Raw genomic sequence first — 14,882 nt, 5'->3', positions numbered from 1 at the left:
GGCAAGTGCCACCACTGCCTGGCAATCTATTTAGCATTTAAAGTTTTTTTTTTTTTTTTTTTTTTTGGAGACAGAGTCTCACAAAGCCCAAGGTAGCTTCAAACTCTATGTTGCTGAGGGTGCCCTTGAATTCGTGATCCCCCTGCCTCTACCTCCTGAGTGCTGAGATTACAGTGCCACCTCACTTGCCCTCAGGATCATTTCTAGGTCCAGCATTCTGAACACTGCCTGTTTCCAACTTCCCTAGTAGGACACAAAGGCACTTGGTACAGACAGACATAATGGTTTCCTTAAGTAAGCAAACTGCTAAAAATAGCTTGGAAATGCCCAAGACTCAGAGATGGGGTTGACTTTGATCTGGAAATTGCACAGTAAGACACATAAAACCAGTTTGCCATGCCCAGGCTTTTTGAGGGGTTGGGAGTGGGGATCCCCTCTCTGGTAGGGTCTTTGCTTAGAAAACTGTGGATTGCAAAGCCAGACATCCTGACATGTGGGTGGTCAGACACTGAGGAGGGAAGCCAGGCTTGGAATCCACAATTGTGTCACTGCTGGAGGGATAGCTGCTTGAATCAACTCTGGGGTAGCCAGATGCTCTGTAGCTTCCCAGTGGGAAATGACATCAACTTAGAAGGGGCATGCTGCCAGGAACAGCTACCTACCTGCTTTGGGGACTTTGAAGGCAAACACAAGAAAACATGGTGGTATACCTCTTTTATCCCAGCACTAGGGAGGCAAAGGCTGATGGATCTCTGGGAATTTGAGGCTAGCCTGGTCTACATAGTGAGTCCCAGGATAGGCAGAGCTACATAATAGAGAGACCCTGTCTCAAAAAGCTAAAAGCAAAAAGAAAAGAAATGCAGCCAGAACCTTTTCTCTGTCCCGCTTGGTCCCGCAGCAGCTTATAAAATAATCACTCAGAAGCTTAATATTAATCACAAACTGTTTGGCCTATGGCTCAGGCTTATTGTTAGCTAGTTCTTACATCTTAAATGAACCAATTTCTATTAATCTATGTATTGCCACATAGCCAGTGGCTTACAAGTACTTTCACATCTTGCTTCTTGGGTGGCTTGCTGGTGTCTCCCCAACTCCACCCTCTTCTCCCTGTATCTCTGCTTGGATTTCCCACCTGGCTATATCCTGTTATAGGGCAAAGCAGCTTCTTTACTAACCAATGGTAATAAAATGTATTCATAGCTTAGAGAAAGACATCCCACAGCAAGGAAAAGGAAAGGGAGGGGAAGGGAAGGGAAGGGAAGAAAAAAGAAAAAAGAGCCAGGGTATAGTGGTTCTTGCTTACAATCCTAACACTCAGGAGGCTGAGACAAGAGGGTTGCTGTGAGTCCCAGGCCAATCTGGGCTATATAGAAATTATCAGGGGCTGGTCCTGCAGACCCAAAGTTACAGGATCTCCATGACACAGAACAACAACAGGATATGCAAGAGGAGCCCCAGTGAGGACCCAGTATTGATGATGTAGCAAAAACCAAAGATCTCAAACCAGAACAACAACTCATTGCAATGAACATTTGCAAGTAACAATATATGGACTAAAGGCCTGTGTGACTCACTGTGTTATACTACAGCTTCTACAATGAGATTTTTCTTTTCTTTCAAAATTGATCTTGTTTTATCCTGGGGCAGGGTGGGGATTGCAAGGGTAGAGGGCAATGGGAAGGGATGGGGAGATGAGTGGGATTGAGATGTATGATGTGAAATCCACAAAGAATCAATAAAAAGTTAAATTTGAAAAAAAAGAAAAGAAATTAACAGGCCAACAAGCCACAGCAACCCCCTGTACCAAAAAACAAACACGAAAAGGGGGTGACGGGGTGGGGGAGAGAAGAGGAAGAAGAGGAGAAGGAGGGAAGGGAGAGGAGGCAGCAGCTCCTAACCGATCTGCCCGCCTTTCCCTATGTTTTCGTGATCCTTAACTCTGCACGTAAAGCGTGACTAGTTTCCTCTCACAAGTCAACCTCCTCCTCCTTGTTGGTGAAGGATCTTTCACTATCCCCATAAGAAGAGAAGGGACTGCGAACCAAGATATCCAAACACTCCTTGGTGGCTGGGCGAGGAGGAGAACTTGTTCCCTGTCCCTGTCTATGTTGGCTCAGCTGAAGAACCAAGGAGTGGGCTTAAAAAGACCAGGTGAAACTGCAGAACTACCATCCCTCATGGGTCAGTGACCCTGAGGTTCCCATTCTGTGTGTTCCCCTCATGGCCTGCTGGGAACTGGCCTTCCTTATAGCTGTCTCTCCTGGCTACTGATACAGCCCGATAATTCCAGGCTCACGGGAGATGAAGAGGGCAGAGCTTTGGTAGGCCCAGGACCCCTAGACCCTGTGAAAGCTTATGGAACAGGGCAGTGGCTGGACGAGAGAACCCATGGGGAGGATCACAGCTTCATCCCTGGGAGGGGGTGCCCAGAGGAGCACCCACAGTGCAGCTCTCCTATTCCAGGTTCAGTCTGCCATAGGTCCCACCTAGAGAAAACAGGTACCAAATCCCCAGAGCCCAGAGCAATGCAAGAGAGAGCCCAGCACCTGATGGGAAGCCACCAGGGACACTACAGGACTTGTACCTCAATCCCAGAGACAGAAGTTTAGTGACTTCACACCACACAGACTTGGGAAGAACAGTCCAGAAGTTTTAGTTGACTGACATGTGCTACATGCCTGGCATGGAAGCCTTTCCCAGAAGTGACATGAAGGATCAGACTCACTGTCCCTTTTTCATTACAGAAGAGCCAGCATGGTAGCTCACCCGACTTTTCCAGAGAATGCACTGGTTCTAGAGGCTAGACCAGACCACCTCCACCTGGAGCCCACACAGGCCAAGGTGGAAAACAGGAAGACTATGTATGTCAGGGACGAGTTTTTCCAAACAGTCTGTCTTTTTCAGGCATGGGAAGGAGGTCATGCCAGTCTTCTCTCAGTGCCCAGACTGCTGAGCCAGCCCTGCAGAAGGATGCTGCATAGAAGGTAACAGGAAGGGTCATGGTGATGGCATGGGCTGAAGGTAGAAAGGGTCAGGGCTCAACTGAGTGTCCTCTGTGATCCTGGAAACATGGGAACAGAAGAGGAAGGCTAGAATCTCCTCAGCTCCTGGGAGCACCCCACTAGCCCTTCGTGCCCTGGGCTCCTGACTTCTCTACAACCTGGTCAGTCAGCAGAGTAGGGCATTCGTCAGCCCATGTGGAGAACAGGGCTCAGCTGGCCACGTCCATTCTAAAAACAGCAAGACCACAACAGAGCCCAGTGTCTATTTTTATGTCCCACTCATTGGAGAGGAATGTGTGATATTCAGCAAAGGGGGGGTACATGCTGCTAAAAAGGACTGTTTGGCTTGGCAGCCACTGGCAAAGCTAAACTATTGAGACAAAGGCTACACGCACACGGTCAGAAAGAATCAGAAGAACATTTCCATTAACCCGCCAAATGCTTAGCACATCTTCTTCCCTCTTGCCCTCCAAAAGACAAAGGGGAGGACCCTGGAAAACTTTAAGAATCACAAAATTAGCAAAGGGGCCATCTTATAGAGATGAGCCAGCAAAAATGGGCAGCTTGAGATACAGCTGGGCAGTGCCTTGAGTCCACTCACCTTATATCCCAAGGAATTGGTCCAGACCTGGAGATAAATCACACATGCCCCTTGTTTAGAAGCTCTGAGGTGGACAAATAGTCATCCATCGGTCAGGCTCCAAGGCAGTGAAAACCCAGTGTCACCAGAAAGTGGCAGGCAGGGAGGGAGGTAGCCAAGGCCCAGGAGTCAATGACAGGAACACATGAGTCTTAGCCCTCAGGCCTTGCCTGTGACAAGGACACAGACATCTACGCCTCTCTCAAGAGCATATGTGGAAGATGGACAGTATTGGCTTGGGAGCGTAACTTAGGCAGAGAAATTCCCTGTTCTTCTCCTGCCTAAGTTTCTCCTTTTAAAAGGAGGTGATAGGCCAGGCGGAGGTGGTACACACCTTTAATCCAGCACTTGGGAGGCAGAGACAGGCAGATCTCTGTGAGTAGAGGCCAGCCTGGTCTACAGATCGAGATCCAGGACAGGCACCAAAAACTACACGGAGAAACCCTGTCTTAAAAAAAAGGAGCTGATGGACGATGATCAGAGGTATCGCCATGTGCCCAGCACAGTTCTCACATGGGTGTGGTTGGGAGAGTCAGAAATGGGATTTATACAGCAGCTGGTGGGGGGGGGGGATCTTCAAGAGAGGGTGGGTGGAATCCAGCAAAGACAGTGTGGTAAGGAAAGACAGACAGTGGAAAGCAGTGAGGGGGCTGGGGCTTCAGGGAGACCTGTAGGAGTCTGGGTTTCAGGGGCAGCATTGAGGCCACTGAACTAAAGGAACTGCACAGTATTCCACTCAGGGAAAATGTGGAAGGGTCTAGGGCAGAAGACCACAAAGCTGAGCTCTAGCTTTCAGGGGGGTAGCCCAGAAGGAAAGAGGGAAGGGAGGGAGGAGAAAGACAGCCATTAAGCAGGGAAAGGGGCCTTCCTAAGGAAGACGCATGGGCCCCAACAGTGCAGGGGTTACATTTGTGATGGGATTGGGTACAGCCTATGGAGCCATGTCCCTCAAAAACCAACTAACATTGAGGAGGTACATTCAAGGCCATGGCTTAGAACTAAGAGGTCCCTCCATCCTCCATGGGCAGTGATACCTCTGAACCACAGCCAGCGGGCACTCCGCTCTCTAGCCAGATGGTTATGTGACCTGCTCACCTATGGCAGGAACAGGAATTTAGATGTGTGCGTGAGTTCAGGGGAAAGACCTGGTCTGGAGGATGGAGGGTGTGCTAGTGTGTACATGGGTGAGTATGTGCTCGCAGGGATGCTTTTTCTTCCTGAGGAAGGCCTAGAAGGCTCCCTGCTCTGAACAGTCCACCCAGGCCTGGACATCAGTGATCTGATTCCCGTTGGCCTCCTTAGGACCTGGAACGGGTAGCCGAACATTAATAAAAACAGGCAGACAGAAGCCAGACAGCTTGAGGGGAGAGAGACCTTGGGGACGGGTCCCAAGGGCCTAGCCTCCCCACACATTCTCCAACTTGTCTGCAGCCCAGGAAGCCTGGGAATGTAAGGAATCTTCTCCGTTCCTTCCTCCCTCCTAGTCTGGGGCCTTTTGGGTGCTGGGTTTTTCCTCTGGAAACACAGGAGGCTGAGAGAGGAATGCAGCGGTCCCATGGGATCCCCCCCACCCCCAGCTTGCCTGCCAAGCTGATAGATGAGTGGAAGGGATTGCAGTGGTGACCATTTCCCTTCGGGGGTGTACAGGGGCAGGGTAGTAGAGGGGGTGCTAGGAGTCACTGTCAGAAGTAGAGGGATGTGTCTTGCATGATGGAAAATTTGGATATGTTCATTAGCTTCATCCAATTATCCTACAACATATGCAAATAGCAAAACATCTTGCGCTCCATAAACACACGTAACTATGTAATAAAATGACAGTACCAGAGATGAACAGTGATGGATGCACAGCCCTGTGAGGGTACTAAAACCTTGTGAGCCACAGAACTGCACACTCAAAAGTGGCTAAAGAGATGGCTCAGCGGTTAAGAGCGTGGACTGCTCTTTCAGAAATTCTGTCCCCTGCATCTGCATCTGACATGATAGCTCACAACTGCTTGTAACTCCAGCTCCGTGGGGTCCAACACCTTCTTCTGGCCACTCTGGGCAGCTGCACATACGTGGCATACATATACTTTTTTTTAATGTTTTCTTGGGGGCTGGAGAGATGGCTCAGCAGTTAAGAGCATTGGCAGCTCTTCAAGAGGTCCTGAGTTCAATTCCCAGCAACCACATGGTGGCTCACAACCATCTATAAGCGGATCTGATGCCCTCTTCTGGCATGCAGTTGTACATGCAGATAGAGTACCATAGACATAAAATAAATAAATCTTAAAAAATGTTTTCTTAAGTGGTTAACTGGGGCTGGAGAGATATCTCATCAATAAAGTATTTGCCTTGTGAGCATAGAGACCTAAAGTAGATTCCCAGAACTCATGTTTAATAAAAGAAAAAAAAAATGGAGCTAAAGAGATGGCTCAAAGATTAAGTAAGAGTACATACTGCTCTTTCAGAGAATCCAAGTTTGGTTCCCAGCACCCACACTGGGCAGCTCATAACTGCCTATAACTCCAATTCCAGGGGATCCAAAATGCTTTTCTGGCCTCTATAGGTACCTGCACTCACTGGAATACACACACACATACACACACACACACACACACACACACACACACACATACACACACACACACACACAAAATTAAAAGAAATAAAGATGAGTGGAGTGGTGTATGCTTGTTACCCCAGTGCCAGGGAAGGAGAGACAGGTGGATCCCTGAGGCTCTCTGGCTGCCCTGAATCTTCAAGTTCCAGGTCACCAAGAGACCTTGTCTCAAGAAACAATGAATGGTACCCTGAGGAAGCACACTTGAGTTTGGCCTCTGGCTTCCATATGCATGAGCACACACACACACACACACACACACACACACACACACACACACACAAAGTAGTAAATGGGCTGGAGGTGCTCAGTGGCAGAGCATGTGCTCAGAATGTGTGAATCCCCAGGTTCAATGCCCAGCACTCCTCAAAAGCTAGTGAAATTTACATTATATGAATTTTATCATAATTAATAAAAACAATAGGCTGGAGATACTGCCCAGTGGTAAGCTCACCTAGTATCTGACCCTAGGTCCAATCCCCAGCACTATGAAAACAAATAAATATACCAGGAGTGGTGGCCCACACACACCTGGAAGCCCAGTACCGGGGAGGCTGTAGCAGGGGGGGTTGCTGAGCTTGCCAGGATCACCAGGAGTTGGAAGCCAGCCTAAGCTACATAGTGAGTTCAAGGCTAGCCTGAGTTATATAGAAACTATGGGAAAAAAAAAAAGGCTGAGGCTGGTGAGATACCTCAGAGTGTAAAGTTACTTGTAGCCATGCCTGATACTGAGTTCAATACCCAGAACTTATATAGTGGGAGGAGAGAACCAAGTCCCCCAAATTGTCACCAACCTCCACACACAAGCCATGGTGTGCAGGCACACACACACAATAAGCAAACAAACAATAAATAAATAAATATGGAAAGAATCAAAGATCAACGGATGATAGAGTAGCAGGAAATGCCTCAGGATGAACAGTGGAGAGAGGACCACTCCAGTGCAGACCTCGCACTGCACATGCTGCATGCCCCTCCTCCTCCTGTTCCACACCTTCATTCCAGCTGGCTAGATGCTGGCCAGGCCCAGGAACAAAGCAAGTTCACTGCTGAGCAGTTTCCATTCTACCAAGGAGGCTCATGGGCACCCCCACCCCCACAAGGGACACTGCCACACTGTGCCAAAAACACAGGCTGGCTCACTGTGGCTGGCACCACCCAGGTATGTGACCAAGGCTTTCCTGGGGTTTTGGATGGCAGGGATCAATCCTAGTAGGGACCAGCTGAGCCCTGCTCCCACCCACAGCACCACTGGCCCAGGGAAAGTGCTTGGATCAGTGACAACTGATAAAGTGAGGTCAGCATCCATAAGGGTACGAAGACCATAGGGTCTGATCTCCAATATGCTCTTAGAGACCAGGGTCCCACCCTCACTAAAGCTGCCCCCTGTGTGAGGGTCTTGATCAAGGTCCCTGGTCACCTTTAAGTCCCTAAGAGGATTGCAGCCCATTTTGTAGAAGCAGAGGTTAAAGTTCTCCAAGGTTCTGGCTGAGGAGCCAGTGGTGAGGCTTTCTGCAACTCTACACTGACTGAGGAGTGGAAGGGGGCAGCCCTTCACATCCCCACACACCCTACACACCCTGCTCTGCCTCCAGAAACTTCAGCACTGAATTAGAGTGAATGAGAACGTGAGGGCAGAGACAGCATCCAAGCAGCCTATGCCGTGGAATAATCCCCTTGTACACTGAAAAGATTTGTCACTTTAATTGGTTTAATAAAACACTGATTGGCTCATAGCTGGGCAGGAAGTCAAGTGGGAAAGCCAAACTGAGAATGCTGGGAAGAGGGAAGGCAGAGTCAAGGGGTCACCAGCCAGACGCAGAGGAAGCAAGACGAGAATGCCATTTTGAGAAAAGGTACCAAGCTACGTGGCTAAACACAGATAAGAATTATGGGTAAATTTAAGTGTAAGAGCTAGTCAGTAATATGCCTGAGCTACTGGCTGAGCTTTTATAAGTAATATTAAGCCTCGGAGTCAATTATTTAGGAAGCAGCTGCCAGGTATTTGGGAACAGGCAGGCAGGAGAGAAACTTCCACCTACAGGCTAGATCTGGTTGCTGTCAGCCACTGGACAATCTAGAGCACTTACAGCTCCCAGCTGACTGCCTCCATTCCCAACCCTCTGTGCAGACCTGGGTTCTCCACTAATCTACAGCAGAAATTTAAAAAGCACTACAGGGCCTGGGCATGGTGGTACCCACCTGTGATCCCAATACTGAAGAAGCAAAGGCAGAAGGACATTAGTATGAGGCTAGCCTAGGCTACATGGTGAATCTCAGTCTCAAAGCCCTATGTGATGTAGAAGTTGGCTTCTTTAATTTAGGATATTTAGGATATGTAAGGTACATGTATATGGAGGGCTAGAGGAATCCAATTTTCTATGTGAATGTGTTCATGGGAATGGGTGCCTGTGTCCTCCAATCACCTTTCCAATCAAACATGAGAACAACCTCAAATGTCATGGCATCAGTGTCAAGACTGGTCACCTCCCTTAGGTCAGCCACCCCGTACAAGATGCAGTCCACGGCACGAGGTGGTGTGGCTGTCCCTGCCCTCCAAAGACATGGTGCATCCGAAGACATAGTCTGCAGGAGAGGCCGCTCAAGGTCCCTTGGAACTCCATCAATGTTCCCCAACCTTGAGCCTCCCTCTCCACAGGTACCCTGGGTGCCAGGGTTAGCTGGGACAAGGGCTGTGATCAGAAGCAGTGGGGAAGAGTGAAAAAACTAAGAAACAAAGCTTTTAAACTCTCTGTGCCTGAAAAGCCCATTCCACACACAGCTGTCTCCTCTGCAGCATCGTCCACTTCAGAGGCAACACCATGTGGGAAGTTGTAGAGTTTGGAAATCATGACCGTTCACCTCTCCTTGGCTCTAGGAGACTTGCTTCTTTGTGGTCATGCTGCTTGCCAAGGTCCTTCTCCGGGACAACAGGGGAGATGGGGACATGCTCTAAAGTTGGGCTTGATGCTCTTGCAGTGATGACAACTGGTACATGAGTGACTGGGAGACCAGGGTCCATTCCCATGTGTCCATGTGTGTCTGTGTATGTGTACGTGCAGCACACAAACCAACCAAAGTCAGCTAACCAGGAGCTCTAAGCTGTCGCAAGGGGCATCCACCACCAAAGTGCCAAATATTGGTGGGTTAAAGTATGAAGAAGGAGAAGTCCCCTGACAGGGCAGCCCTCATCCAAGATGGCTGGAGTTCACCAGGGAACTCATGGGCCTGGGGGATATCATGGAGCATTGTGGGACTGATAGACTCACACACAGATTCAGTTCCCCAAGCCCTCCCTACCACCGACTTTGTCTTACCATCATGGGCTGTCAACTGTAGCCCAGCATTAAGGATCACATAGCCCTTTGCACTCATCAAATGTGGAAAGAAATGTACAGGTACTCAAATATTTTTAAAAGGGACAAACAGATCTAAATTTCATTCAACTTACCCTTGTTTCCCAGGAGAATGGGGCCGAGTGCTCATCTTGCCAAGTTATGTCCTGAAACAAAAATTCAAGAATAAGTCTGAGGCCCGAACTCCGACAACCCTGTGTAGACATCCATCCAGGACTACGAGGGACCCACACACAGGACAACTCAAGCTCTAAAAAAACGGATGTCTCAGTGCTCGAGAAGGCCAGCACTGGGAACTGCTGCAGCCCAGGCTGCTGGTCCTCTCCTGCCAAACAGGCATCTTAGCGAGTACCAGTGAGACCTCAGCCGAGCCAACCCAAGACAGGAGCTTCAACACATGGGACGGCTACTGTCCTCAGCAAAAACAGGGTCGAGTCTCAGCCCGACCAGGGCAAACTGTATGATCTGGCGCGAGGACACAGCCTTCTGAACCTGTTTCCTTGCTTCTGTGAGGGGCTCACACACCCTGCAGGCTTGCTGTGAGGTTGTAACCTGGCAACTTGTGCAAAGAACACAGCCAGCAACACACTCGTGCCCCCTCCTCCCGGCCGCTGAAAGGCACCGGCAGCAGAGTCTGTGGACAAAGCATGGGGCAATGCGAGTGTCTAATCCTAACAATGCTGATCTTGCTCCTGACTCAGCACACACTTGCGGCAGAAGACCTCTTCGGAGCACTCACTGGACTCAGACCCTGGCTTGCAGGTCCTGTTGGCTAGCTTGAAGAAAGGGCTTGGGCCTCCTCTCCACCCCCACAGAGTACCTGTCTGTGCCCGGCTGCTCTAAAACATGGGACAGATTTTTGTCTTTTTTTTTTTTTTTAGACGGTCTCATGTCACAATCTGGCTTCAAATTCACTGTGTGTCCAGGGATGACCTTGAACTCCTGATCTTCCTGTTTCTACTTTCCAAGTGAGGAGATTACAGGCACATAGCACCATGTCTGGTTTATGTCGTACAGGGGATTGAACTCGAGGCTTTATGCACACTAGGCAAGCACCTTACCAACAGAGCTATGTCTGAAACCCCAGATAAAATATGTAAACCGAGAGTGACATTAATTCTATGTTCATCTCCCACTGTCCCCAAACAACTCCTCGTGATTTATATCACTTCATGTAGTACCCAATAAATTATGTCCCTTGTCACCTAGCAGCCAGGTGACCTGGCTCCAAGCTCCACAAAGAGAGCTGTTGTGCCCAAGGCTCCTTCTTCAGATGCTGACAGAGCCCTGCCCCAGACCAGCCTCACAGATGGCAGGAACCCCGGAAGAATGCTTGCAAGCACAATAACCATCTCGGCTGCAAGCCAGCTTTCCCTAGGCACACCCCTGCTGAGCTGAGCAGCAGTTGAGATCCAGTGAAGAACGATGATAGCAAAGGCATGGTGGCTCTGGGCAGTTGACAGCCCATTCCTAAGAAGACACCGAGCTTGACAAGGCACAGTAACATAATAAGCCCTTTCCCCACCCTATCCCCAGAGCTGGAGAAGCCCAGGTTCCACAGTTATGAGCTCAGGACCTCTGCACAAGACAGGTCTTCACATACCACAACTCATACACCTCACACATTCTTATTCCCAAAGCATCACAATGTGGGGAGTGGGGATCTGGGTCTTCTGGGATGAACGTACGAAGGGTAAAACTGCCATTTATAGAGAGTCTCTTGCACTGGGGGATGAGTAGTCGGTGGTTGTACGGTAAGGGCTACCCTACTGTGGCTCCTGGGGCTTGGGGCTGGGCTCAGGAGGAGGGGCTGCAAGTTCATGCTTAGGCCCTTTCCTCCAGTGGGTGTGCAGAGGGTCCAAGAACTGCACACTAACACCAGAGAAAGGCTGTTCACGTGGATACATGTTATACCAAGACTACATCGCAGAGCGTATATCCCCAGAGCTGGATAGGCTGAGCAGTAAAGTGGGACCAGGCATTAAGAGAGCCAAAGGCACCTCAGCTGGGCAGCTAATACAGTCCACCATAAATAGCCACTGATCCTGCACAATGGAAACATCTGTGGAGAGTCTTGGCTCCAGAATGGACTTGCACTGCTTTTTAAAAAATATTTATGTGTACGTGTGTCTGTGTATGGATATGCACACGTGAGTGAAAGTGCCTTTGGAGGCCAGAAGAGGGTTGTCAGCCTGGCCTGGAGCTGGAGTTACAGATGGTTGTGAGCCACTGTACACGGGTGCCGGGAACCAAACTCAGGTCCTCTGCAAGAGCAGCAAGTGCTCTTAACCACTGGCAGCCTCTCCAGCCCATGTGGGTTATTCTGCACTACACAGTCGTCAGGCAAAACTTCTAAAAATGAGAACAGGGTCACTGCATTCCACTCTGGAATTTCGGCTAAGTCCCAATTCCAATGTCTAAATTCTGCCCCTCCAAAAATGGCCATGGCTATCTGGAGGAACGCGAGCCAATGCCTGGGAGCGACAGCTGCAGCTGGGACCTGTCCTCCTCTCTGCGGCTGCCGGGGGTGGAAACATCGAGTTAATTCTGCAGTTCTAGGCTCTTGGGACACTGCACTCCTCTCAGAGGCAGTAAGGCAGACAGCCTCCAGTGGGAAGCGGAGCAGGTCAGTGGAACAGATACTGCTTATTCTAGCTGTGACTTGTGGGAGAGGTGACTTGTGGCTAACGCAGTTTTCACTGAGGCCACCAGCCCAAGCCACATTAGTGGACAGAGAAAGGAGGTAGGGATCACAAGGGTGGGTGGGAGCTGGAACCACTCATGGGGCACCTGGCCTGACTTCTAAAGAGTTCTGTCAGGTCAGTCCCTTTGAATCGCCGATGATAAGTCAGAGGCTCCTGACTGTGGGAGGCAACTGTGAGCAGGACTCCAGGAAGCAAAAGTCAGGGCCCAGTGCTTGGTGGGTCGGAGTCCCAGGGTCGCTGCCCACACTTCCTGGAATTCCACGGGAGGTCACAGGGGTCACAGGCTGGGAAAGGTCACTGAGATGTCCCCTTAGCGTCAACAATCTTCTGTTTGCTTCAGCAGGAAGCTTAATCAAGAGGCAGATTCCTTAGATTTCTGCAATTCTGAGCTCATAAAAAATAATAAAGCACTTAGCAAAAATAAATCTGCCAAACAAAAATGTGATGGGAGCTCCGTCGTCAGCTGGCAGTGGCTGTGCCTCCAGCCATAGACTTCGCTGGCATTAGAGCAGCCTCCCAGGCTGCCAGCACAAATGGCAGCAGATTCTCAAAGTGGTAGTTCCTGCTCCTACACACAGAGACACACTCACTTACACAGACAAACTCACACTCACACAAAGACATTTCCATACAAACATATTCTCATACATAGATACACTCTTACACATAGACACAGTCCCATACATAGACTTCTACACACTTCCACACAGACACACTCTCACATATAAATGCACTCCCACACAGACTTACTCAGATACTTAGATATTTGCACATAGATACACCTGCATGAAGACACACACAGACACACTCATACAAACACTTATAAGCACAGACACACAGACATATACATATACAAACACACACAGACACATTCTTGCATATATATAGACACACACACACACACACACACACACACACACACACACACACACGAGTGTTTCCCCTTTTTCTTCTGCTTCCACAGTAACCAGCAGGCAAACAAAATACAGGCAGATGCAGGCCTGGAGTGGGATCGTGCATTCTCACTCTGGGGCTGCTGAAAAGCCCTCTGCCCACCTCCCAGGCACCCAGATCTGAAACAGTGGAAGTACAACTCACTCACGTCCTTCAGACCTCAGGACAACACAGGTGGCCTTCACTCTGGCCAACCATCACCCGCAGAGTCAGAATCCCATGTGAAAGAGACACAGACCCTGTATGTCTGGCTGGGCCTCTGTGGAGCACAGCGTAAGAGTATGCCAACCACACATCACCAAATCAGAATAGCCAAAGCAGAACAGAAGCCACAAGAGACACAACTATGAGGACACAGAAGCATGGAAAACCACGGAAAACCATGGAAGGCAGCAATCAGAAGCTGGTACGCACTACAGGAGGGGCTGCTGGTCCTCACAAGGGTTACACACACACACACACACACACACACACACACACACACACACACACACACACACACAGTGTTTCCCCTTTTTCTTCTGCTTCCACAGTAACCAGCACTAAAACTAGTTAAACCACTACCATCTCAGGTGCATTTGCTGTCTGTAAAATGTTGATCCAACTCAGTGTCTCCAAAGGAGAGCAGTATTACTATGTGTGTAATAAGCATATTCTTCACATTATGCTAAGTGAAATAAGCCAGACACAAGAACAAATATTGTTTTTGTGGTCCCATCGACATGCAATACTGGAGTATGAAAAATCATAGTGGCAGAAAACAGAAGCTGCCAGAAGCTGGAGGTGGGGTGGGGAGAACGGCAGTTATAATTAACCTGTACTGTTTATTGATTAAAGGATATAAAGTTTCATTTCAAAACAACACAAACTGCTGGGCAGGGCAGTGGATGGCTCAGCATGACAATCTGAATTCAATCTCCCAGAATGTGTAAGGGGGAAGGAAAGAACCAACTCCCAAAGCTTCCTATGAATGCCACATAAACACTGGCACACATGCTCACATACATATATCATGCATATACACAATAAAAAATAACAATTTAAAAACAAACAAACAAAACATGGCTGGCATCGAATTTGGTGGTGGCTGGCATGGGCTTTTAATCCTAGCACTCAGGAAGCAGAGGCAGGCAGATCTCTGTGAGCTCAAGGACAGCCTGATTTACATAATGATTTCCAAGCCAGCCAAAACTACAAAGTGCAACCCTGCCTCAAAAACAAAACACAAACAAACATGGCTGGGCATGGCTGAGCACACCTGTCATCCCAACGTTCAGAATGCTAAGGCAGGAGGATGGTGAGTTCCAGACTAGCCTGGGCCCCATAACAAGACTCTGTGCCAGGAACAACTAAATAATCTGGAACTGGATGTGGGAATGGTTGCACACACTTTAAATACGTGGAATGACATTTTACACTCAGAAATGGTTGAAATGGGGTTGGGGATGGAGATTATCTGGTATAGTGCTTCCCTGGAATGTACAAAGATCCTGGGTTTGATCTTCAACGCGGCATAAACAGGGTATGATGATACACACCTGCAATCTCAGCACTTGGGAAGGGGAAGCAGGAGGATCAGAAGTTCAAGGCCATCCTCAGCTACACAGAGTTGGAGGGTAT

At 49.0% G+C, this 14,882-nt stretch overlaps 1 protein-coding gene across 1 annotated transcript in view; it reads right to left on the bottom strand.

Annotated features, from left to right (window-relative positions):
* The window catches only part of C5H1orf198 (chromosome 5 C1orf198 homolog), a 32,190-nt gene that overhangs the window by 4,580 nt on the left and 12,728 nt on the right, over positions 1-14,882 (bottom strand). Inside the window, exon 2 of the mRNA XM_059263825.1 lies at positions 9,699-9,749. Within this exon, the coding sequence (XP_059119808.1) occupies positions 9,699-9,749 (51 nt within the window). The remainder of the gene's footprint in view (positions 1-9,698; positions 9,750-14,882) is intronic.

Source organism: Peromyscus eremicus, chromosome 5 (assembly GCF_949786415.1).
Source record: "Peromyscus eremicus chromosome 5, PerEre_H2_v1, whole genome shotgun sequence".
Lineage (NCBI taxonomy): Eukaryota > Metazoa > Chordata > Mammalia > Rodentia > Cricetidae > Peromyscus > Peromyscus eremicus.
The sequence above is the reverse complement of the archived record's forward strand: the minus strand, read 5'-3'. Positions and strand labels throughout refer to the sequence as shown.